This window comes from Pleurodeles waltl, chromosome 9 (genome assembly GCF_031143425.1).
Source record: "Pleurodeles waltl isolate 20211129_DDA chromosome 9, aPleWal1.hap1.20221129, whole genome shotgun sequence".
In the NCBI taxonomy this organism is placed as follows: domain Eukaryota; kingdom Metazoa; phylum Chordata; class Amphibia; order Caudata; family Salamandridae; genus Pleurodeles; species Pleurodeles waltl.
Genome location: NC_090448.1, coordinates 136,431,060 through 136,458,278, shown reverse-complemented (window position 1 = coordinate 136,458,278; position 27,219 = coordinate 136,431,060). Strand labels below are relative to the sequence as shown.

The 27,219-nt window shown below is 45.7% G+C and overlaps 1 protein-coding gene across 1 annotated transcript in view; it reads left to right on the top strand.

The window, feature by feature from the left end:
* Positions 1 to 27,219, top strand: part of SUSD3 (sushi domain containing 3) — a 297,720-nt gene that overhangs the window by 130,219 nt on the left and 140,282 nt on the right. The window contains exon 2 of the mRNA XM_069206419.1: positions 25,028 to 25,216. Within this exon, the coding sequence (XP_069062520.1) occupies positions 25,028 to 25,216 (189 nt within the window). The remainder of the gene's footprint in view (positions 1 to 25,027; positions 25,217 to 27,219) is intronic.

Below are 27,219 nucleotides of genomic sequence, written 5' to 3'. Positions count from 1 at the left end.
TCTCGGACCCTGAAAGTCCCAGTGCCACCAGACTAGGCACACTGGTAGGTTTTGTCCTTCGTGCCTGTTGTGTGGATTGTGGTTAGGCTGCTGGGTCTGGTTCATTGTTCAGTAGCCGGTCAGTGAATTGGACTTTATTGTTTCCTTGCCTGCAGCATGCAGGAGAGTGAAACCTTCACTCTGAGGGAGGTTCTTGGCAATTTTCAAAAAGCTGGAGGTACACTGGGGTTTTGTAGAGTCCTTTAGGTTTCCAGGCGACACCTCAGTGGCGATTGTCGAGTCCTTGGAGCAGCAGGTAGGATTTGGTGCCTTTTTCTTTGTGCAGCAGGACTGCTGTTCTCTTTCTTGGGTCCTCTTTGTTCCTGGTCTTCTGTGTCCATTGAATCTGATCTGTTGGTCTAGGGATGCCCACTACATACTGCATTTAGGGATGTTATGAGAAGTACCTGATAGTGGCCACTGGGACACCTACCTTACGCTGGCTATGTCCACTAAATAACCACTTCCTGTGGGAAATTGTCACGTACCTAACTCTGATTGGTTATTTTCCTCCCATCCAAAATAGAGGAAAATGAAATGAAGTGGTCGGCTCGCCTGCTATACGTGAGGGGTGGTGCAGGCTGGGAATGGCTACTCCTGCTATCCTTGCTAGTTTTCCCACCAGTTTTCCCACCTAAAATGGGGGGAAATCTTTTGGGAGCCCATCTACTGCTAGCAACAGAGGCGGAGGTCAGATTTCAAGGGAGGTAAAGTCTTTGAAGCTGACCGCTGGTGCAGGATTCCTGCCTGGGGGAGGAGGTGTAACCCAGGGAGGGCTTTGTTTTCTACTTCCTAAGAGCAAAAGGCTCTCACCCTAGGAGTCCAGAATCATGTCTGGTGGTGGTAGGCTGGCTAGGAACAGTCAGCAATCATGTCAGGGCTGTTAGGTTTTCCAGGGGGCATCGCTAAGGTGTCCTCTGGGTATTTTATAATAAATCCAATGCTGCCATCAGTGTGTGTTTATTATTCTAAGTTGCTTGATACCAAAAAACCCAGTGCTCAGATAGGCCATCACGTAGCTGGGGAACACGTAATGACCAGTGTCCAGCACATGCATTGGCTATGGTTTCCCTGTACACTTACTATGTCTGAGAGTTTAGCAAAGACACAGTAGGGGCATATTAGCTGATGCACACATATGCCCTCACATGCACTATAATGCATCCTTCTTTAGGGATGTAAGGCCTGTCAGATGGATGGCTTCCCTATATTGCATGCGGTGTTAGTGGACATGGCACTCTTAGTGAGTGCCATGTCGAGCTTGCACCTTTTGGATATACCTTGTCATGCACTTGCAATGACAGTCTGCATGAGGCTAGTGTGGGGCCATTCAGAGTGGCACTGTTGGCTCCGGGGGGCCCTCTTAAGCACTCATGCTCTAGGTACCAGGCGTGCAATTTACTAGGGACTTACAAAGGTGGCTGAAGTGCCGAACATAGTACAGCTTTGGGGAAAGAGATCCAGCCCTGGGAACCTGATTTGCTGTAGCCCTTGGCACTTACAGTTTGAAATCACATCATTTTCCAGGCAAAAGTGGGGGGCTACAATGTAAAAAGAGCCCCTTTCTCGCTTGCAACAGTGGTCCCGCAATCATGGCGGGATCCCACACTCGTGTCAGGATCGCAACAATGGAGAACTGCAGTTCAGAGGTCCTGCCATGAGTGCAGGACCCACACCAAGACTGTAGGTCCTCCTCTGCGAATGAGGAGGCTCTTTGTGAATCAGGCCCTTAGCAACCAAGATACCTGATTGTATTTAGGAAGCCTCCAAAAGCTCATAATTTCTCACAGTACTTCAGTCCATTAAACACACAGAACCCATAGCTCTACATACATGTTATCAACTACTGGACCAAATGCTAAGGCAACAATCCCCATCTTCTGAACTACCATCCATCAGTTTGTTACGTACTCTTCTTTTCACCAGGTAAATCGTGATATCTAACTCTGTTTTATCTCCCAAGTATATCAGTTGGTCCATACAGGTATCACTTAAGAAACCAGTGCCACAAACCCACCAACTTTCTCAATCCTACAGTGGTATTCGTGCAACCTGCCTTATTTAACACTTCACTGTATCTTTAGGCTCCTTCTTTGGGAAGTGTGGTAAGCATTACCTTTCATAACAAAGGAGAATTGTAACCTATTTCCAACTTACTGAACTGAGTTGATTTTGTACGGCTGAAACCTATGTTTGCCTAACTCACGATAATCATTGAGACTATTTGAAGCATACTCCCATCGCAACACAACATTAATAGCCTAACTGAGGGTAGTATTCACCTCTAAATCATTACCTGTATAATTCAGGCATAGCCCAAGGCCTAGTATTACCTCACTAGAAGATATAGAATTCTACCAGGCAATCTATATTTGAAACATATATCAACTGCTAATTGTGCTGTTAGTCGCAATACAATTATCTTGAAGTTGTTTCAATAATCATCATAAGTGATTCCTTGACTGAGCCTTAAAAAATCGTTTTAACTCCATTAGTTAGAAATTGAGCACAACAACTTTTCTTGCAAACAAGAACATCACTGCAATGTAATCATTATTCGGTGTGTTTATTTTGAAGTATTCCCCATTAAACGACAATAACTTAATACATCAACTTTAAAACCCATATTTAAAAAAAGGTTTAAAATATGTACAGAAACGTCTAAAATACTTTATATATATGCAAAAAGTTAATTGTGTCATAATAACATTTTGCTTCATATATGCCAAGTTGTTTGTAAAAAAACCGAGCCAGAATAAAAACTATTCAACTTGTGTAAAATTTCAATATCTGCAAGGCCTCTTTATAATTGCAATTTACAGCAAACAGCGTATTGGTATGATACACCTATTCTGTTGAGCCATATAAAGTGGGCAGAAGAAAAGATAATGGGGGTCATTATGACCCTGGCGGAAGGCGGAGAAGCGGCGGTAGGACCGCCAACAGGCTGGCTGTCTTTTTTTTTGTATTATGACCATGGCAGTTACCGCCATGGTCATCCGCCGCTTCTCCGTTCCGCCCGCCGGGCTGGAGACCTCGGTCTCCAGCCCGGCGGCCGTCACTATACCGCCGGCGGTATTTTGACTCGGCTTACCGCCGTGGATTTCCTGCGGTTGGAACCGCCATGAAATCCATGGTGGTAAGCACTATCAGTGCCAGGGAATTCCTTCCCTGGCACTGATAGGGGTCTCCCCCACTCCCCACCCCCACCCGGACTCCCTCCCCTACCTCCGCCATCACCCTTGCCACCCCCCAAAGGTGGCAGGACCCCCCTCCCCACCCCGACCCCCAACATAACATCATTCATACACACACGACACGCACACAGGCACCATCAACACACATACACGCACACACACCGACATACATGCCAACATCCACACACACAGTCAGACACGCACACCCACATTCAAACATACACGCAAACATCCATACAGACATACCTACAGACATGCACGCACTCATTCCCAAACACACAACACCCCGCAAGCATACACGCACTCACACACCCCCTCTACATACACACACGCACACCCCCATGCACGCACACAACACACAACAGCCCCCCACCCCCCTCCCCTCACGGACGATCGACTTACCTGGTCCAACGATCCTCCGGGAGGGGATGGGAGCCATGGGGGCAGCTCCGCCGACACCACACCGTCAACAGAACACCGCCACTGCAAATCACAGGACGTGATTCGCTGGGCGGTGTTCTGTTGGCGTGGCGGTGGAGGTGGAGCAACCTCCACTTCCCCGCCTCCCGCCAGTATGGCTGTTGGCGGCTCTCCATCCGTAAAATGACGGAGAGCTGCCAACGGTCATAATAGGCCGAGCGGCAAACCGCCACCACTGGCGGTGTTCCGCACAGCGGTCCCTCTGCGGTCTTGGAAAAAGACCGCTGAGGTCAAAATGACCCCCAATGTGCCTCAGGGAGCAATGGAGAGGTGGAAGCTGACCAATTACTCGTAAAACCTCCTAAGGGTAGAATTCCATATCTAAATTGTATATATAAATATTTGGACAAATAAGGAGTAACTTGAACTAGAAACCTTGGAACATATTTAATGTCCAAAAAATGGTCAGTGATGCTTCCAGCTCTCATTGTTTGACACCAGGACTTCCTGACATGCAACCACAAACATGACTTTAAAAGATTGCAAAAGCCCTAGCATTCGTGGTGGGTTCAGCCCACAATTCTTGGAGTAAGAGGGTCTTCAGCCAAGATTCCACTTACTTAAGCCACTGTCTCATGCACCGATAATTAATAACTGTAGACTCTTGCAAGCACTCTGTACACGGGGCTTATTCCTCTGCATGCCAAATTCTGCACCTTTTATGAGTGGTCTGAGATTAATTGCATCGGCAATTCCTTTAATGCCTATGTCTAAATGAATCAGTAATGTATATGTACTATAAGGTAGGTTCAACAGAGCTTTTAGGAATTTATTCCAGGAACATTACCAAAGTCCCATAAATCAGCACCATAGGTTGCTGCCCCTCTGACCTTTCCCTTGTAGACCTCCGGTGCTGGTGATATTAATCTAGTAGTTGATTTAAAATGCTTTAATACAGTTGAAGCTGATTATTGGAGAACTATCTGACTCCTAGGAATGTGTAGGGACAAGGCCAAAGACTTTGACATTTTCACCCCAAGATAGTAAAAATGAGGTATTCTTTCTATTGCTGTCTCACCCAGAGCCAACAAACACCTCTGCGACTTATGTGGATTAAAAGAAATATACTTTGTTTACTTGGAGTTTAATTCGAGACCTTGAGCATCACAAAAGCCTACAAATGAATCTAAAAGAGACTGGAGACCCATTTTAATTTTGTACATGAGCAAAGTATCATCACTGAATAAGAGAGCAGTGAACCTCACTCCGGCCATTTTTGGAGAGTCATTTTTACAGGCATCAAGATAGTCAATGGCACCATTAATATCAAGTGAGAAGAGGGATGGTGCAAAAACACACCCCAGCCTAACACATTTGTCAATTAAATACGGTCAGTCAGATCCCCATCCTTCCCCCATCTTACCCTAGCATATGTTTTGTTATGAAGTCTAATGAGACTGTCCAAGATATTACTTGGGACACACATTTCCCCTACTACTGTTCATAGCTTAGGTCTGGGGGATCATGTCAAACGCAGATCAACAAAGCCAACATACTGATGCTCACTCTCTATTTTGACAATTTTCTAGAAAATGAGGAGAAAGTGGAATATTTTATCTATTATAGACTCTTTCCCTCTAAACCCTGTTTGTAACTGGGTAACATCCAGTCTTAAAGCTTACTAAGCAATGGTCTGCAAAATATTTTTTGCAAATTGTTAATTAGGCCAATAGGGCTGTAGTTAGCAGAGTCATCCCTTTTCCCCTTTCTAAAGATCGGAACAATTATTGCACCCTGTTAGAAATGGGGTCTTTGCTTAGCAGTCAGGTTACCCCCGTCCAAGTAAGGACCCTCACTCTAGTCATAGTAAGTCACACACAATCTAAATTATCCTGTGCCCACCCTATGGTAGCTTGGCACTGAGTGGTCAGGCTTAACGTTGAAGGCAATGTGTAAAGTATTTGTGCAATAAATCATGCAATAACACCATAGAACATCACAAAAATACACCAGAGAGTGTTTAGAAAAATATATAATATTTATCTGGATAAATGCAGGTCAAAACGATTAAAATGCAATAAGAATATTTTGAGATATCACTGTAAAAATGATATGAAGGGCCTCATTCTGACTTTGGCGGGCGGTGGAGGCTGCCCGCCAAAGTACCGCCGTCAGAATACCGCTGCGCGGTCAAAAGACCGCCGTGGTAATTCTGAGTTTCCGCTGGGCTGGCGGGCGACCGCCAGAAGGCCGCCCGCCAGCCCAGCGGGAAACCCCCTTCCATGAGGATGCCGGCTCCGAATGGAGCCGGCGGAGTGGAAGGGGTGCGACGGGTGCAGTTGCACTCGTCGCGATTTTCAGTGTCTGCTTGGCAGACACTGAAAATCTTGGTGGGGCCCTGTTAGGGGGCCCCTGCAGTGCCCATGCCATTGGCATGGGCACTGCAGGGGCCCCCAGGGGCCCCACGACACCCGTTACCGCCAGCCAGGTTCTGGCGGTCAAAACCGCCAGAACCAGGCTGGCGGTAAGGGGGTCGGAATCCCCATGGCGGCGCTGCCTGCAGCGCCGCCATGGAGGATTCCCTAGGGCGGCGGGAAACCGGCGGGACACCGCCGGTTTCCCGTTTCTGACCGCGGCTGTACCGCCACGGTCAGAATGCCCATGGATGCACCGCCAGCCTGTTGGCGGTGCATCCGCTGTCGTTGGCCTGGCGGTAGTCTACCGCCAGGGTCAGAATGACCCCCAAAGTGTCTTTAGTCTCTTAAAAGCAACAAATTTCTCTTGCAAGCACAAAGTACCTGGTTTGCGTTTAAAATCCACGCAAGGAACCGCAGAGGAGGAGATGCGTGGAAAACAGGGAGGTGTGCGTCGATTTCTCAGGCCGCACATGGCGATGCATCATTTATTCTTCACGCAGGGAAGGCTTTACGTCGATTTCCGGCGCTTGGTCTGTGATCTTCTTCGGGTTGTGGGGTTTTCAGACGCCCCGGGGACGATGCATTGAAATCCGGTGCTGACAGGACAAAGTCACAGGGGCTACGTCGATCCGGTGGGCGTTGCATGGAAATTTCTACCACACAGCAGGCGCTGTGTCAATTCCTCTCTGGAAGTCAGGCTGCGTCGTTCTGGCTCAGCTGTGCGTCGATCCAGTGTGCCTTGCGGCAAATTTCCGGTCGCTACGCTGGTGCTGCGGCAATCTTCTTGTTGCGAAGTCAGGCTCTGTCATTCCAGTTCGGTGTGCGGTGAATTTTTCACCACAATGCAGGCTGTGCATCGTTTCTGGCAGGCTGTGCGTCGATTTTCGCCATACAAGTAGTTCTTCTTGCAGAGATTAAGTGTTTTTGGTCCTGAGACTTCAGGGAACAGTCAGGTGAGTCCTTTGGGCAACCAGGCAGTTCTTCTAGGCAGGTTGCAGGTTCTGGTTCAGGTTCTCTTCTCCAGGAAGTGTCTGAATTGGTAGGGGTAGATGCCCTATTTAAAAACCCAAATGTGCCTTTGAAGTGGAGGAGACTTCAAAGAGTGGCTTACAAGTGCACAAGGTCCCTGTTCAGTTCAATCCTGTCTGCAGGGTCCCAGTTGCAGGTGTGGCAGACCTTTGTGTGAGGGCAGGCTATTGTAATTGTCAGGCCCTCCACCTTCCCAGCCCAGGAAGACCCATTCAAAATACAGATGTATGCAAGTGAGGCTGAGCATCATGTGTTTGGGGTTTGTCTGAGTGAAAGACCCATTCAAAATACAGATGTATGCAAGTGAGGCTGAGCATCATGTGTTTGGGGTTTGTCTGAGTGAATGCACAAGGGAGCTGTCAACTGAATCTAGCCAGACGTGGATTGTAAGGCACAGAAGGATTTAAGTGCAGAGAAATGCTCACTTTCTAAAAGTGGCATTTCTAAAATAGTAATATTAAATCCAACTTTACCAGTCAGCAGGATTTTGTATTACCATTCTGGCTATACTATATATGACCCTCCTACCCCTTTCAGATCAGCAGCTACTACTCAAACAGTATATGATGGTAGCCCTAATGTTAGCCTATGAAGGAGCAGGCCTCACAGCAGTGCAAAAACGAATTTAGGAGTTTTACACTACCAGGACTTGTACACTACACAGGTACATGTCCTTCCTTTTGTCTACATAGTACCCTGACCTATGAATTACCTGGGGCCTACCTTAGGGGTGATGTACATGTAGAAAAAGGGGGAGGTTTAGGCTTGGCAAGTACTTTTAAATGCCAAGTCGACTTGGCAGTGAAACTGCACACACAGGCCTTGCAATGGCAGGTCTGAGACATGGTTAAGGGGCTACTTTAGTGGTTGGCACAATCAGTGCTGCAGGCCCACTAGTAGTATTTAATCTACAGGCCCTGGGCACATATAGTGCACTTTACTAGGGACTTATAAGTAAATTAAATAATCCAATTTGGTATGATACAATGTCATTATGTTTAAAGGGAGAGAGCATATGCAATTTAGCACTGGTTAGCAGTAGTAAAGTGCACAGAGCCTAAAAACCAGCAAATATAGTATCCAAAAAGTGGAGGGAGGCAGGCAAAAAGTTTGGGGTGACCACCCTAAGGTTGTCAGGTCTAACACACCCCTACAACTGTCAGCAATATCACCCCCTGACTCTTTTGCATTTGAGACTTCATTTATGTATGAGGCCCATACCGTAGGCTCAGAGTGGTAGAGATCCTCAGGTATTTTATCAGGACCTGGGGCTTTGTCACACTTAACTGAGCCTATTACCATCAGAGTATCTTTCAAAGTGAACTCAAGCCCTTCGTCTAAAGTAGCAGCCTAAAATGGATTTTCTGCTGGGGCCCTAATTTGCTTCAGGGAATATAGCTAACCAAAGTGTTTTATCCATGACTGGGGTTTGATATAACAATCTAAAGAAGTCTGTGCTTCATTGCTTCCTGTGGCAAAATTATGTCAAGATGATCTACTATCTTGAGATGTTAGGGCATCCATAAGGTTCAACTAGTTATTTGTTTCCCTTGATACAATTAATTAAACCTTATAGTGACATGTGTTCAACCTTGTGATTGCTATCCACACATTCAATGATTTGCATATCTTCCACAGACTGCTAAAAATTAGTGGAGATATTAATGTAATCTATTTTACTCCTACTGTCAGCTCTATTGAAGGTGGTTGCTCCTACAATGTCACCAGTCCGATAATAGCATGCCCTCAGCCCATGGGTCAGTGTTATTGCTAATAGGTGTAATGCCATAGCAGGCCAATTTTTAATCAGTTGCAGGTCCAAGGCAGTTATGCTCCACTTCTCATCCTTCACACCTGTTAAGGATAGAGTGAAATCCAGTGGTTCAAATGTTGTATTAAATTCTCCTGCAAGAATTAGTGGACAGGTATCAGTGTTTTTCTCTAGAACAAATTCCAGGTTTTGTAGACTCTCTGACATAGAATGTTTCAGAGTGGGGCGATTATAGATATTAAAAAGTTTAATTTTTTCCCCTCCATCTGTAAATAATGATACTCATTTGCTTGATTGTGCAGGCCAGGGAAGCATTCACCAAGTTAGTTAATCCTCCTGAGGGAAGGCCTTCTCCCTTGTGAGATGCTCCCAAACTAAAATTATCGAAACATGATTGATGTACCATAGACAAAAGCCACGTTTCCTGAAAGAGGCATATATCAAACTGGGTGCCAAATTCCCCCCCATCTGGATCAGTCATTTTAGAATTCATACTGGCTACGTGGCAGGATAAGATTTGGATATTGGCCTTGTCAATCAAGACCCATTCTCTCTGAATCTCATCCATAAATACTTTTAAACCATCAGCTGAAGTAAACCCCTTTGAGGATCCAGTCCTCAGAGTAGAATTACCATCTCGAACAGAGATCTTCTAAAATTGTGGAGGAGATGTTGAGGCTAGATCTCCAGTGTCCCAGGTCTATTACTCTGGGAGTGCTGGGTGGATCTGTCAATCTATCTGTAAAAAGTGATTTTCACAGACATTGCTACTGTTTCCCTGTTGAAATGGTTGAACTGTTGTATAATGGCAATCCTTTGGAGCCACCATTACCGGAGAACTGTATTTCATTTGTTTGTGAATGTTGGAGCTACGTGTAGAGCAGGCATCCAAAGACATCAATCCATCTACATAACAAGCTTTTTAGGAAGCAATTGAATAGAATCATAGCCATCTATGCTGGATGGATAGCATTTGGCCATTACAATATTAGAGGGAATCAGGAAGTAACATTGACGTGTATGTCCAATCCAGGAGATAGCTTTATTTGTCAGTGACGCTGCGTCCTCACATGCTTCTCTGGGGATCTTTGACATGGCCATATAGACAACTCCCCCTACAAATGAAGATGATAAGTTGGAGATGTGGGGGTCCGTTCATTTCCTACATGCCTTCCTAATGGAATGTGCCTCTGGCCTTCCCTTGGGTAGTTCTGTGTCCCACTATATTTCTCATTGAAGCAGGTTCGAGTCTTAATAATTAATGATTGATAACACAATCTCTAGTAAAATCAGTAATTTGTTTTTAAACCCAGACTGAGAATCTCTTTTGGTTGTCAGAGTATACAAATTACTTTTAGAGTGACAGCTGGCAAACACAACTCTACATTGTTGGGCCAAAAATAACTTTGTAATTGCTTGGCTTTGATTGTGCAGAGCTGTTACCCACTAATACATTGACCCATTTCTTTAGTTCTATTACTTCAGCACCTACAGACTCTGCTTTGTCTACAAGTTGCTTCACATAGGTCAAAACAAATTCACAATAAATCATCACAATAATTAATCATTTAGTGCAGCTTAGTTATCTGCTTGTGAGACAGTAAGATTTGAGAGTGGCTCATATCGGTTAGAGGAAATTATGTCCCTGGAAAGGTGTGTTTCTGTGGTAATGAGCCCTTACTACTACTACTGCCGGAAGTTATAGAGAAGTAACAATTGGCATTGGACCTGTTTTACTGCATCTCTGCCGCTGGAGGGGTCCGAGGGGGAACTACATCTCCTACTTTGCACTACAAGCTTGAAGGAGGGTATCTTCAAAAAGAGAGCCTATAAAGCGCATTGGGCTTCCTGCTGGTATGGGGTCTGTTTCACTCCATTTCAGCCACTGGAGTGGTTGAGGGGGAACTAAATCTCCCACTTTGCCCTGCAAGCCACAGTGCAGTGAGGTGGGTCGCTCCAAACAAAGAGCGCTATAAAGCGCATTGAACTTCCCGTGGATACAGGACCCATTTTACTGCATTCCTGCCGCTGGAGCGGTCCGAGGGGGAACTACATCTCCCACTTTGCCCTGCAAGCCAGGAGGAGGGTCACTTCAAACAGAGTGCACTATAATGTACACTGGACTTCCCAAGGGCCTGTCTTCTGTCATCACCCAAAAGAGGCTGAGCTGGGCCATCCCCTTTTTCATTCTTCATAAAGTAGGGGTGGTTGTCTTCGCTCGGAGGCCTCTTTTCCTGCTATATTGTGTCATTTATGTGGGTCCTGTAAATGAGGAAGTGAAAGATAACCTAGGTGCCAAGAAGCCCTGCTTTGTCTGCTCCCAGAATGACATTACATGGCTTTTTGCAGCAAGCAGTGGGCAATATTAATATGGAGATTGAGTTGGCTGAACGCCGTATGTCGCTTTCTTCTTCGCCCCCAGCCTGGTCCATCAACATGGGAGCCTCAAATGATGTTTCTGCCATTGTGTTAAGCCCTATGTGACCATTCAACCTGTGGAAGTTGGGCTATTAAATCCTTCACATTAAGCGCAGGAACAAGTCCTGACTAAGGCATTGCAGGAGGGTATTCCCCAAGACCAACAATGGGGAGCAAAATCCAGGGGCAAAGGGGCTAGAGAAAGAGAGTGGAAGGTGGGGTAAACCCAAAGAGGCCGTGTTTATCAAACTCTTCTGTATCAGTGAGTGAGGGAACTGAAGATAGAAATATAGCCATGAAATTAATGGATGCTATATGCAATAAAGTCATAGAGCTCTTGGCCAACACGCTCGATCCCATTCTGGTCTGTCTGGGGAGGACTGAGAGTGAAAAATCTAAAATGAGTTCAATGTTGTCTGTACAATCTGCTCATTCGGCGGCAGCAGCCCCTTCGGCAGTACTAGCTTAGGCTTCACCATAGGGATTGTGAAGGCTAGCTGCCAGCCCCCCTCTTTGGTGCCTGCAGCCCACCTCGAGTCTGGTCAAACCACCTAGGAGTGGGTGCTGTAGTGAGTGCTGTAGAGATCATGGGTGGCTTAGGATCACAGGATATCCTCCAGAAATATCCAGTAGAGGGTGTGAGAGAGAGCCGCTGGGGTTTCGATCAGAGCTCCTCCATCCAAGGAAAAGCCTTTCCCCCAGCTTCCTCCAGAATGCACTCCTTATGAGGTTGTCCTCTGAAACATTCCTACCTTAAGAGTAACGAAGACTACTCAGCTCTGAAAAGCAAAGTGATCCATTGGCTCTGGAAAAGCTCAGTCGTTGTTTAGATTTTGCAGATTAAATTCTTTTGGTCCAAAGATCTCCCTGGGTTCACCCTGGCTCAAAGGAGGTGAGAGAGTACTGTGTAATTGTTAATTTTAAGTCCTCCGACACCGTCATTTCTTTACTAAGGCTTTTCAACAATCAGGCAATGGCACCCAGTACTATTCAGGTATTACCTCTAGCAAACCTTTATAGACCAGAGGTGCTTGCTTCAGCTTCATGACCAGGGTTTTTTAAAGAATTCCATCTGAAGGCTGTGAATCCATTATACAACGTGAAGGTTAGAAACTCTTTTTGAAGCCCTTACATCACTACAGGGCCTAGACTGACTTTCCACTAACAAGAGCCAAGTAACACAGGCTCCCGACAGTATGGATGCAACTGGGCATGCGGGCAGGTTGGGCCCTCAGAGAGGGCCTCCACTATGTCCTTTACTGATCCTGAGTCCAACTCAGAGGGGGGGAAAGGTTTGGGCAGAGAGGGCTGAGAATTGTGTCTTGGAACATTGCTGGTGTTCACTCCAAATTATTAAATCCAGATTGGCTCTCAGTTATTAACAAAGCAGATATTGTACTATTGCAAGAGACCTGGGAACTTGAGAACTTTAGTATAAATGGGAACCATACTTTGTACAGAGTGGACATTCCCTCTAGTTTGGGAAGAGCCAAGGGAGGATTAGCTATTTTATGCTCAGTTAACTGGCCTATCTACTAAAATAATTTGCTTTAGGCCTAATTATCAGCTGCTGTTATTGCAGAGCCCTTATTGTTTTGATGTGGCCCTGGTTAGTAGGTAGCCCACATCACGTCACGTAGTTGAAGAACTGAAGAGGGACTTAGCAAGTACTCAGGATAGTGATAATAAGGAGACACTAATAGTATTGGCAGGGGATTTCAATATGAGATTGTGTGGAAACAGCGCTTCCTCTTTCTGTGGCATGGAGACAACAGGTGGGGAGGAGCGCGCATATTTCCAGCACACACCTTTTGGGGAGGCTCTGAACAGATCGATGATTATAAAATTCCTGGTATTGGCTAAAGATTACAAGGTATTGGGAGCCTTTCCCCCACCCCCCCCCCCCACTTAGAATAGTGCTCTGAAGGGTAGTGAGTTTGATTTTATTTTGGTGTTCCAGGAATTTAGCCAAATGAATTGTAGATTTAAACATATCCATCTCTTGTATTAGTGATAATTTTGGATCTCCACCTGTCAGGGGTTATAGGGCAGCCAGGGAGTTTGGCTCCCTTTTCAATAACATAATAAGGGTGTTAATATAAAATGGAAGATAATGGATAGGGAGGTGTTCTTGTGCAAGCTTGTAAGTGTGAACAGAGAAGCTATATCGGTACATACCCTTGAGGAGGAGCCACCCCATAATATCTTCAATGCTTTCAAGACTCTATTCACAGCCGTAGACAAGAGGCTGAAGCAGAGCAAAGTTCCTAAATAAACGCCACCCTTAGGGTGGTTTAACCATGCCTGTATTATGGCTGATAAGAAATTAAAATGAGTCCTCTCTTTTAAACCATGTTCCAAAGGCAATGTGCTAAGTCTTAGAAGAAATTACAAATCCACTCTGGAGACTAGGAGGTCAGAGCTAAGGGCGGAATCATGGGAGGACCTGGAAAGAGCCTCTCTCTCTAAGGACTCTGCTTTATTTTGGAAGGTCGTTAATCAGCCATTTTTTTCAGGGTACAAAAAGCCCTCACCGTATATACTGTGATCCAAGTCAAGGTATGGGTAGATCACTAGAACAGTTTCTTGAATTCAGGTATTATGCAGAATACTTCAGAAAATTATGAGGTGGTCTACGATAACCTGGAGCTGTATTCCAAACTCAGTGATTCTATTTCAGTGAAGAGCGTAATTGCTGCCCTTAACCAGAGCCTGATGGGGAAAGCCCTAGGACCAGACAGAGTTCCTTTAGGTCTTTTTATGGATAATAACGTACTTTTGGCACCGATTTTAGTTAATGTTGTTTAAGCTTTTATTAAAGGGGCACCTATTGTGTCTTGGAAGGAAGCAGTAGTTGTCCCCATCTTTAAGAAGGGGAACAGGCTCTCTCCGTGCTGCTGCCAATCCAGTGGTGGGCACTGTCGAACAATGCCTGAACCTTCAATTGGTTCTAGGCAAGTATGCCAAAGTGAAGGGAGGCTCTATTCACCTAGCATTTATGGACTTCTCCTCTGCCTTTGACTTGGTCAATAGATCCAACCTGTGGGCCATTATGGCAAAGATGGGAATACATCAGGTCATGGTTCTTTTGCTACAGAGGATGCAATGGGATTGTTTGATAAGGGTAAGGTATGGATCAAAAGCCAAACTCTCCCCTGCAATTAAATCCTCTCTTGAGGTTAGGCGGGGGGGTGTAATGGCCCTCCTATTGTTTTAAGATTTGCAGGATTAATACATTTAACTACTTAGGCATCCCCGGGAATACAATTTAAATTGTCATATCTTTTTTAACAGCAGGATAACCCAAGTCTGTTTTTACTTTGGTGCACCGGATTGGGCACAAACCAGTGCATGAAATTATCAGTATTTATAAAAGTAAGGGTGCCGCTGTAGCAACCTATGGCGCAGGCATCTGGGGATACATGGGTGCAGGTACTCTGCAGAAGGTCAAGAATAAATGTATAGATAGGCTTCTGGCAGTCCCCCTATCTGCACAAACATTTATGTGCCACTCCGAGGTGGGTCTATCCCCCATCAAAGACAAGATTAAGTTTGACCCCCTGATACTCTGAATTAGAATTTGAGGTAAGGCAGGAGCTTCACTTTCAAAAGATGTATTGGAAGATTGCCTTTCCAAGGGTTATGCTCTGGCGATCCAGTGGAATATCTATACTAATGTGGGCTTTAGGAATTTGGGTTTCCCTGAGCTATTTCCCAATCTGGCCAATATTAAGAGTGATGCAATAACCCAGGTGAAAGAGGTGTTCAGAGAAAGGTGGGGCATCTTTCATCAGGCAGGTTTTGATAACTCAGTAGTGGCACTATTTACAATCTAATTAAGACATCGCTGGGATGTGAATTTTATTTAACATCTTTTTTAGTTCAAACTGTAAGTTCTATTTGACCATGTTCTGTTTTAACTCACTACATTTATTAGTGGCTTTTCCCCGAGATGTAGACTGGAACACTTTATTGCCAAGTTGCCTCTGCTGCAATACCATTAAACAAAGCACTATGCATGTTACACTGTTTTGCCAATTATATTCTGTTAGACCTGGCATCCTTGGGGTGGTCTTCCCTAACTTCTTGCCTCTGCTTCCCAGGTTGTTGCTGTGTGCTGGTCTCTGCTTTTGCTATTTTTGTTACTTTGAGCACTTTACCACTGCTGAACAGTGCTAATGTGCATATGCTCTCTATGTGAAATTGATGTGTAATTGGCTTTGCCATAATTGGCATATTTGATTCACTAGTAAGTCCCTAGTAAAGTGCACTAGAGGTGCCTAGGGCCTGTATACCAAATGCTACCAGTGGGCCTGCAGCACTGATTGTGCCACCCACATGAGTAGCTCTGTAAACATGGCTCAGACCTGTCACTGCTGTGTGTCTGTGTGCACTTTTAAACTGCCAATTTGACTTGGCACATGTACCCACTTGCCAAGCCCAATCCTTCCCTTTTTATAAATGTAAGGCATCCCTAAGGTAGGCCCTAGGTAGCTCCATCAGCAGGGTACAGTGCATGTTAAAGGTAGGGCATGTAGTGGTGTGTTTGTACATACCCTAACAGTGAAAAACGTCCAAATTCGTTTTTCTCTGTTGCAAGGCCTATCTCTCTTATAGGTTAACATGGGGGCTGCCTTTAAATATCCTTTAAGTGCAGTTTCCCTTTGAAAGCAGATAGAAATATGGAATTTGAGGTGTCTGAACTCACAATTTAAAAATACATCTTTTAGTGAAGCTGGGCTGTTTGAGAATCTCCTCTAGACAGTGACACAAAGGGAGCTGGGGTGTAGCCTGCATATCCTGATGAGCCATCTAGGCTAGAGTGGAGGGACACAATGCAATCTCCAACCCCTGGTGTGTGTCTGGGGCCTGGCCTGGGTAAGGCAGGATCCTGTAAACAACAGAGACTTTTCTTTGATGCTGGGCAACTTCAAAGGCAGAAAGGGAAATAAGTAGTAGACCCAAAACACCAGATTTTAGATTACTTCAAGATCACTTCAAGGATTCGAGAGGAACCGCTGCCAGGAGAAGAGCTGAAGGAGAAGTGCTGCCCCTGCCTGTGACTGTGCTTTGTTGGGATATGCTGCAGTTACTACTTCAGCCTGAGAAAGGGAACAAAGACTGGACTTTGTGGTATATTCCTGCTTGACAAGAATCTCCAAGGGCTTTGACTGAGCTTTCCCCTCGTTCTGAAGTCTCAGGGCCATCAAAGACTTCCTCTGCAAGCACCTGGACTCTCTGCTCAGACTCCTGCCCTGACAAGTAGTGCTTATCCAGTCCCTGGACCCTTGAAAGGAGAAGCTGGTGGAAAATCAAGAAGATCCAAGGAAACCGGATTTCGACAACTCCAAACTGATGCCGAATCCCCTTATGCCACCTGCAACTGAAGCTGCTAGAGTGCCACAACCCCGCAGGCCCGATGCCACTGCAGCCTCGCTGAAGTCCCCGACTCCGTGGAAGTCGCTGCACCATGTCCTGACCCCCAGATATTGATTCCCATGGAAGTGCGCGGATCCAATATTTTGCACTGACTCCTCCTCACATCCACTGCTCTGCAGCAAGGACCCGACACCTATACATGACACCTCCGCCCCTTCGCTCTGCAGCACTGGAACTGACGCCGCCACGGATTCAGCGACGCCGCGATCCCTGACTCCGTGCACTAGCTTGTTTCCTAATTTTCACAGGGTACTGTACCTGGGGATCCGTGTGACTCCGTGACCAGCACTATTGGCGTTGGATTGTTGGAAACAACTCTGTCACGATGCTGTGATATCACCAATTCAAAGCATTTGTGTTTCTAAGTGCTATATTGAATTTTAATCTTTTAAAAATTCATAACTTTGCTTCTGTATGTTGGATTTTTGTCATTTTGGTTTTGTTTTGTTCAGATAAATTGGTTAATTTTCTAACCTGGTGTTGAGTCCTTTTGTAGTGTTTCCACTGTATTACTGTGTGTGTTGGTACAAATACTTTACGTATTGTCTTTCGGTTAAGCCTTTCTGCTCATGCCCAGCTACAAGGGGGTTAGCGGGGGTTAACCTGGTGTGTTTCTCCTTTGCCCTGACTAGAGTGAGGGTCGTTGCTTGGATGGGGGCAACTTGACTGCCAACCAAAGACCCCATTTCAAACATACTCCCTTCCCTGGATTCTCTTTTTGATCCCAATTTTACGTTGGCCTGAGAGTCCCTCTCATAGTGAGGCATTTATCCTATTGGAAAAATGGTGTAACTTGGAATTTTGCGTTGCAGTGGCCAACTTTGTTCACTGTGCACTGAGAATTAGAAATAGATATGGGCCTCTGTAATGTACTATGTCAAATGTATCAGGTTGCTTTTGTACGGGCCTGTGTCTTTTTAAAACTCAGTTCTTTCAATCTTTTTAAGCTGCTAATTTCTATATTCATTTGTTTTAATTTGTGCTTTCGTGGCTTTCTGTAAGCCGAATAAAGATTATTTGACTGACTGACTGATTGGCACTGGAGTGGATTATCAACAAGATTTTTCTGAACCTTTCTTTAACAAAGTATCAGGCACCCAGTGGCGGGCTTGTGACCTTTAAAAGTTGTGGGGCTTAATCCTTGGTTTGAATTCCAATTACCTTCTTCTTGTAGGGTTCTCTCATACTTTCTAGCACTAAGGGCCGCATTTACAAAGATTCGGGGGTAGGGCAGCGCCACAACTCTTTTTGCGGCGCTGCCCTACGCCAAATTGAAAGGACAGGAATGCACTATATCTATGAGAGATGGTGCATTCCTGTCCTATCAGTCAGTGGAGGCACACAATTTGGTCCCTACTGCCAAGGCAGGCACCCTTATCCTTGATTGTTCACAGGGTTGTTATTGTGCAGGAAGGGACACCTTCCTGCACAGAATAATCCATTGTGGCGCTGTCCTCATTCTAGGTGTGCTGCACAAAGCAGCCCACATGGCAAGAGAAGAAACTAGAATGTTGGACCTGGCCCTTTTACAGGGTCATTCCCCAGACTTTTTGCTTTTGCCTCATTATTTTTCTGACCTTTGTTGGCTGACGTTTCGACTCTGAGCACTTTTTCACTGCTAACCAGTACTAAAGTGCATGTGCTCTCTCTTACAAATTTGGTATGATTGGATTACACCTGATTGCCATATTTAATTTATTTTCAAGTCCCTTGTAAAGTGGTATCCCTATACTTAGGGCCTGTAAATTAAACGCTACTGGTGGGCCTGCAGCGCTGCTTGCGCCACCCACTGAAGTAGCCTGTCAAACCTATCTAAGGCCTGCTAGCGCAGAGCCTGTGTGCACAGTTTCCTGCCACAGGGACCTGGCATCTAAATTTACTTGCCAGGCCCAGAACTCCCCTTTTACTACATGTAAGTCACCCCTAAGGTACACCCTAGCTAGCCCTTTGGGCAGGGTGCCATGTATATAGAAGACAGGACATGTGCCATGTTGCATGGCCTGTCCTGGTAGTGACAAATAGCCTAACTTGGTGTCTCACTACTGTGAGTGCTGCCCTCTCATAGGATTGCATTGGAAATGCCCTGCCTTATGTGTAAGGGGTATTGTCTGATTTATGAGGGGTAGCGTAGGCATGTTTGGTATGGTTGTGACAGTGGTAAGAAATGCTGCTTACTGGTGTAGGTGCATTTTTTACTACTATCACAGAAATGCCTCTTCTAGAAAGTGTGCATTTATCTGTGCTTATAACTTTGGTGTTTTGCAAGCTTGTCTCCAATCAACGTCTGGGCAGACTGACAGTTGGGGCTTTGTGCATACTTCTCAGACAGCCTGAACACAGGGAGGGTGGAGGTGACACAGAGGTGCATCTACATATTGTAAAGCCTTCCTGGGCTGAGAGAAGGGAGAGGCGGGGCACACCTGCATTTGTAAAGACTGTGCCCTGGCCTCACACAATAGGGTCATTAGCCCCGCACTGATGTTTGGAGCCTGTACTGAAAGGGGAGAGAGGGGGCACTCCCAGAACCAGTTGTAACTGGCTGGAACCTCCTCTCCCTACCATTGAAAAACACTGTAAGAACTGACTATAAATACAGGGGAATTTTCCCCACAATTTGAACATTCTTGGAACTTGAAACTGGACGCAGAACGCTGATGAATGGACTCACCAGGAAACCACCTTGGACTGCTGCTGTTGTGCTGACCTGTGACCTGCCTGGTCACTAGGAGGAACTGCCACCATCTGCACCCCTTGTGCTGGCCTGTAGCTGGGCCCACCAGCCCTGTGCTTCTTCTTGTTTTGGTTGCTCCCAGGGGCAGGGTGTTGTGGCCCCTCACCCCTGCCAACTCTTCTACCACTTTGCCCACAGCGCTTTCCAAAGGGCACTCTTTTGTTTCTAAGGAAAAATCATAGGCGCAGCCCAGGCTGCAGATTTGACCTAAGCGCTGTGAAAAGCGCTTTATTGGGAACCCTAAAAATCACCGCCGCAGCCCGGGCTTATCGGAGTGCCCCTCGCGCTCTGCACGGCGCCTCTCCCCTGCTGGGAGTCACCGCTGCAACCCGGCTCCTGATGTGAAATCCAGTGCGCCGGAGCTGCGCTGTCTTCGGTGCCCGCAGGGCTCTTGTAATTAAAGGAATAGGAGCAAGCGCGCTCCTGTCGTACCCCCAGGGTGAGCTTGCTCTCCGGAGCACCCCCGGGGCACCAGCAGGCACCTGCTTCGGGTGCCTGCCCGCTGCAGTGAGCCGGAAAGGCTCATTGCAAAAATCCTTCGTCGGGCGAGGGGACAGAAGCCTCCTCAGAGGCTCCCCGCACCCCACCAGGTCCACAGCATCGTGTGGGGTCCTGTCTCCCCCCCCTCCCGAGGAAGGGCCGGACGAGGCCCAGGGGGAAGCTCCCCCAGAGGACGCGGCCCCCAGAAGGGCCAACATTGAACCGGAAGAGCGGGCGGGGTGGAAGTCTCCTCAGAGGCTCCCTGTGCTGCAAAAGTTCGACCCTGTGGGCATTTCTGTGGCCCCCTCCTTGGCTAGAGGGGCCCGTTTTGAATCTCAGAGAGGGTGCTGGCTACCCCTCTCCCCTACAGAACAGCATGTGGCCCCCGTTGAGCGTATAGGAGCGCTGGGGGCCCCCACTACGACCTTCCAGGCACTGGAGTGCCTTACACTGGGAATTAAGGTACTCTTGGGGTCACTGGGAGGGTGGGATGTTCTAGGGTGATCCACTGAGAGAAACACATTTTTCTTTATGTCTTGCCATATGTTCACTATTGTTCCTTTTAGGGGTACTTAGGAATTATTCATGACAAGTGCACATACCTCTTATTGTAATTCCTGACTACTGCTTATGTTGCAGAATCCTGAGTACTTACGTGTTCTAATGTGACAACTGCATATTCCTGCAGAGTATTAGTAACTTGTGTAACAGTCTGACAACTGCTAAGGTAGCAGGGTACTACTTATGTGTAATGTTGGTCTAATTATGTTTTGTGCAATACAGATTATTTTTACATAGCTCAGTGTTGTGTTTATTTTGTGGTGTACATTTTGCATCACGTGTGTTGTGTGTTGTGCAAAAGCTTTACACATTGCCTCCAGGTTAAGCCTGACTGCTCGTGCCAAGCTACCAAGGGGGTGAGTAGGGGTTATCTTGGACGTGTAACTCCCAAGCCCTGACTAGAGTGGGTAGGTTCTGCCTGGCTGAGGTGCATACCCTAGCCAACCAGAAACCCCATTTCCAACAAAGAAGAAATTAAAAAATTTCTTCTTGTTACACCTGCTTTGGATAGGCATAAGGTTTTGGCACTGCCCCAGATTTGCGTGACTTGGTAAATTTGGGGCAGCATCAAAATCGCAATGCCCATGGAACACCTCCTTGACGCAGAGTAAGGCAACGCATCGCTTTGCACTGCCTTACCTTACTCCATAGCTATGAGGCCATGTAAAGCCATGCAGAGTGGCTTTGGGTCACCTCAAAGAAATGTTTGAGAGACCTGCGCATCCAAAGCATCTAAAAAAAGTGCCTCTTGTAAATAACTCCCTAAGTTTACTGTATCACTTTGAATCACTCTATCTCACTAATACATGTAGTCTCACTCATTCTACTCTGACGAACTCTGTCTCACTCAGTCCCACTCATTCTCACTCATTCCGAATTACTCAGTCTTACTGTGTCTCACACAGAGTAACACTCAGTTACACTCACTGTCATTCTCCCTCACTCACTCACATTCATTCTCACACATACTCGTCCCTACTGTCACTCATTCTCAATCACTCTGATTTACCCCTTCACTGACTCTCTTTCACTTTAACTCACACACATAGTCACACAGACATGCTCACAGTGCTGGAATGGTGCAGGGACCTTCATTCATCTGTGTCAGCAATCAGACAATTTCACTAGCTGCCTTAGTTTCTTGCTGGACCCAAAGCAGGCCTGCATTTTATTTTTATTGTACCAAGAGTGAGTAATTATTCACTCTTGATACAATAAAAATGGACTACAAAATGGTGGTGTAGTGTAGCTGTGGAGCCCATAACGAAGAGCGGCCACTGGTCCAGGGACATCCATCCATCAAACCAATCCATCCACTCAATCATATTCCTTTCACTTATCCACCCCTTTCATCCATCAATCCATCCATCCTTTCACTCATCCATCCAAACGTTTGCTCCATCTATCCATCCTTTCACTCATCCATCAATCATCTTTCCTTTGGCTCATCCATCAATCCACCCTTTCACTCAGCCATCCATCCTTCCACCAAGCCATCCACCCTTCGTCCTATGCATCTGTCCATCCATCCACCCATCCATCCATCCACTCATACATCCCTCCATTTACCCTTTCACTCAGCCATCCACCCTTTCACTCGCTCATCCATTCATCTATCCATCTATTCATCCTTCCATCAATCTATCCATCCATCCATCCATCCATCTATCCAATCTAAACATCTCCATCCATCTAGCCATCCTTCCATCAATTCACCCTTTTACTCAGCAATCCATTTATCCCTTTCATCCAGACATCCATCTACCCCGCCTTTCACTCATCTATCCATTGTTTTACTCATCCATCTTTACATACATCCTTTCACACATCCATTTTTTCACACCTCCATCCATATTTTCACTCCATCATTTCATCCACTCATCTATCCTTTTACACTTCCTCTCCTCCATCCATCCTTTCACTCATTCTTCCATCTATCCTTTCTCTCCTCATCCATTGATCCATTGTTTCACTCCTCCACCCAGTCACCCTTCCATCTAGTCATCCATCCATCCATCTATCCATGCCATCAATCCATTCATCCATCCTCCCTTTCACTCATACCCTCTCCCTCCCTTTCCCTTTTACATTCTTACATTCATCCTTTCACTCATTCATCTATGCATCTGTCCATCCACTGCTTCATCTATCCACCCATCCATTCATCCATCCATCCTTTCTTTCACTCACTGACCCTTTGCCTGCTGAGCTGCAGACTGAAGAGGCTCATCAAGAACCCCACCCCTGCCTGTAGCTGCTAAAGCAAGGAGTGGAGTGAGGTAAGGTGGGGGGAGGTTGATGATGCCCCTGATGCAGGTGCTTACCTGCACCCTTACATCTTAGTTAACTGGTGCAATTGTTGTCCACAGTGGGTTCCTTATTGCTTTTGGGCCTCTATGGAGTCAAGATAAGAAACACTGTGTGCTCAGCTCCATAATGTTTTTTCAAAGTGAAACCAAATGCAGAACTAAAGGTTTTGTCTCAGGGATAGTTCACATGGCCTGCCCTACCCCCATCCCCACTATTGAAGTGAATGGATTTATGTAACTCCTCCCTGGGCCACTGTTCATGTGCCCCAACAGCAACTGGATCAATGGCAATGTATGTCAGCAGCCCCTCTCCTTTGATGTCATTGCTGTAGCTTGTTATTGCAGGCCGAAGAAAACATTGCCTGGCTTGCACTTGTGCAGTAGGACATCTGCAAAGTTCACTAGAGTTCAGGAGATTCAGCACTGTGCCTCTGAGCACCACATTATTTTCAGCTGTTCTGTGTTTATTTCCCTGGTCTTGCCCCTCCCCTGAGGGTAGCAGGGCAATGCCCCTTTTGCCCATAAACACCAGTTGGCCCTGCAAGCTACCTTGATGTCCCAGCTGCACATTTGCTAGATTTCTCCTGATCTATGATTGTTTCAACTTCCTCTATCAAGTTGTCAATTTCTTTTAACAATGACGTTACTCTCCACTTGTTTTTTCGCTTTCATAGGCAACAAACTAGTCAAATTGGAGTTAAATAACCCAGCACTTGCTGTTCCCTAACAAAAACAAGTAGAACTCTTCTAAGGACGAAGATGGACAATGAAAGTCACCATGTTAATGGAGACTAATATGCATCAAGTTAAAAAATAAGAGTACTTACCCAGCTATGAGGGATAAAGCCAAGGAGTGGGGGCAGACTCTTCCGGCCAATGTGATCAAAGAAGGGCCCGGTCTTGACCTGGGCTTTGCCCAGGTGCGAGCCACATGTGTCCCACATAGCTTTACAATGCTGTCTGGGCTGGAGCCCCCCCACCCCCCCCCCCGCATCTCCCCAGCTTCCTGGGGTTTGTAGTCCCCTACCAGCTATATGATACCCAGCAGGAATGATCCAGGAGGAGCTTTGTAGCAGTGCCTGAGCTGGAGTCCCACCCCTCTCCTAGGGTTTCCTAGGGCTTGGATTCCCCCACCAGGTACATGATGCCCAGCACAGGGGAATGATCCAGGTGGTTTGTAGTGATGTCTGAGCTAGAGTCCCGCCCCTTTCCTAGGGTTTTGTGAGGTTTGTAGTCCCCCACCAGAAATGTGATGATAGATATATATTATTCCACAGAGATAATTTGGGTGCAAAAGTCATGTCAACATAATCACCAGTTGTAACTATGGACCAATTGAACAATTGGCCAATTTAAGATAGTGATTAAACTAAGCAATGGTAAATGTAGAGATGCTAATTCAACACACAATCTGCTAATTCAGAAGACAGTATAACTAGGGCTTTTGGTTTTATGGTACTTATTTTTTAGACATTTCAGCCTGTGTTTGTCCATATTTTTTTTGATAATTTTATCTGCGTCGATTCATATTTATTTTGTGAAAAAATGAAGGTGCAACTTGTATTTTCACAATTAACCCACCAATATGAACTTGCATTTATGGCTGATGGGTTTGATGCTATTGTAAGCTATATATCAAGCATCACTCATAAGCAGTGCACTCATATGTAAATATCAGCATTGTGGTACAAACACATGGTAAAATGCCACTAGGGAACCGTTTCAGCATTTCAGTCTGCACAACCATTGGCACGACAGTCATTATTGACAGCCTACAGAATCACTGAAAAGATTACCTCTTCTCTTTTTGTTCCCTATCTAGAAAATACACTCAACAGAGGAATAGGTGGTTTGCTCTGTATTCACATGCAAAAATAGGTAAAAACGAAAAAATAGGAGCCTTAAATATAACATTTTTTTTAGAAAGTACAACACACAATGTTTTCATCAGGCTGAGCAGCAGAAGTCTGACACAGCTGCTTATTAAGGCTTCATAACATAGGCTAAGAAATTTGAATAGAATAAAAACACTTTTCACATGAAATATGCTTTATGAGCTGGCCTTTAAATGTCTCTTTTTGCGTGGTCTCTTGAGAGTTTGAAAAGCGATTACATTGCAGCAAAACGTGGCTGCATCATTATTGCCTGAAATGAAGAAATAATAGGTACCTGTATATTGTTTTCATTGTTTGACGTCACGATTTTTATTTCTCTAGGTCAGTGCAGCAGAATATTCCCACCTGACTCCGGCACGATTCAGATCCTCCAAGGGAATGGTACCACCGTCGGGACGGAGATAATGTTTCAGTGTTCCTCTAAACATCATCTTCTGGGAGAGGGAATAGTCACATGTGTGTGGAAGGGGAACACCACCGCCTGGACTGCAGGAATACCAACATGTAAACGTAAGGTGTATGTTTTTTTTTATGGAGGAATTTTACATCACTAGCCAGCTATTTGGGGCTGATGACAGACCTGTTCCTTGTTACCCATCTCAGTGGTACTCATGGTATTTTGGAAGTGCCACTGGAATTGCACGGCAGGGTAGCACCAATTTATGTGGTAGAGTTGACTAAATTATGTGGCAAGTAAAGACAAACTACGCAGCATAATGTACCACATTTTGTGATAGTATTACTTCATTCTTTAGTACTTTTTTACACATTGTAATACTGTCTTGGCAAACGTTTCACTTCTTTACTACCAGTTTACAACCAAATACAGATATAAGCAACTGAAAGATGACCAGTTTACATATGTGAAGGGCCTTACACTACACGTGAATATGTTGTCATGTTTTAATAACTTTTGATTCGTTGAGCTGGAAAATGATGAACTATGGGGCAAACGCAGCAAATCCATAAGTATGTAAAAAAGCAGGGCCACAGAGTTGCATAATTTCAGGGCCTTGGTCAGAGGCCTCAAAAAGATGGCTAAGGCACCATCGTGTTACTGAGCATGCTTTTTCAGTAAAAGCAACAAGCTTTAGGTTGAATCTTCACTATAACATAAGTAGGTCGTTTTTTTAATTGTATTGTTTTTGTGTAGCAGTCAGTGCTAATGGTTGACCACTCTAGTGCTTCCATTTTGGACGAGGCAGGAAAAGCGAGAGATACTAGACCAATCATTCTCAAAATCCCATGCTTAAATTTAGGAAACAGTGTTGTGGTCATTTAGGGTAGGGTGATTGTCCACAAATATAATGCTTCCAGGGGATAATTTGTGTGGGGTGTAGTCTGTGGACGTTTCAAAGTTTCTTTCACAATGAAAAATTAAAGGAAGGGATTTCCACAGAGACGGGTCTTGTATATAAAGAGTTTTGTGACCAAAGCATTTGTGTCTTTCTGGCCAGATGGATAATCGAATCATAGTAGCTGACCTTGGGCATCTAGTTGGATGGTATGGCTTTGTGGAGATAGTGAGGTGGTGATGTAGAGGGAGATCTGGCCTTAAATATCTTGGATAACTAGGCAAAATCTTGAATTCAACCTGTCCATGCAGGAGAGTACCTTTGTGAGGACAAGCATGTTTTGAGGCAGTGCTAGCAGGGGGAAAGCAATATGTATCAGTAGTAGAGGGTATTCTAGGTGACATTGTTGACATGAGGGACAACAGATTAGTCTGCATCTAAATTGACTCCAAGGATGCTTACTTTTGAAAGCAGTTAGTGAAGGACAGATAGTTAGGGCCTCATTACAAGTCTGATGGTCCAAGGACAACCAGACTCGCGGTGGCGGTCCGACTGCCCCTGTTCAGATGGGCCCACTGCCACATTACGACCCTGGTGGTCAGACTGCTGTCCCTGCCAGAAGCGTGTTTCCCGCTGGGCTGACGATGGTCTGACTCGTGCTCAGCCACGGTGGTGCAGAGTTCAGCACCGCTCTGCTGAGCACGAGTCCCCTTTCCACCACCCTTTCTATGGTGGTTGAACTGCAATGGAAAGGCTGGCAGAAAAGCTGTGCAGGGGGCCCCCTGCCCAGAAACCTCAGAATGCGCACTGCCTGCTTTGCAGACAGTGCTCATTTTGAGTGTGCTGGAGTGCTGCGGTATTGGCCTCGGCTCCCTTAAGGGAACCAAGACCAATACCACAGCACTGTTCTCGCCGGCGGGAACATCATAATACGTTGTAATATGATGTTCCCACCACCCAGCCTGGCGGGAACATCATAATATGGCAGGGGTGAGGCAGCCGGGTTGATAGCCTATACATTGCTAATCCTGTCCCCACCTCACCCAAATTAGTCTTTTGCTTCTCATATTTTTGCACTCATTGCTGTACGCTTTTGGAGTCATTTGGCAGGATAAAAGTTTTTGTGTTGCTCTTATACAATAATAACCATTCCAAAAGTAAACACTGTCCACGCTATTGATGTTTTCAAGTGCATTAGCTTCTATAGAGCCCTGTAAT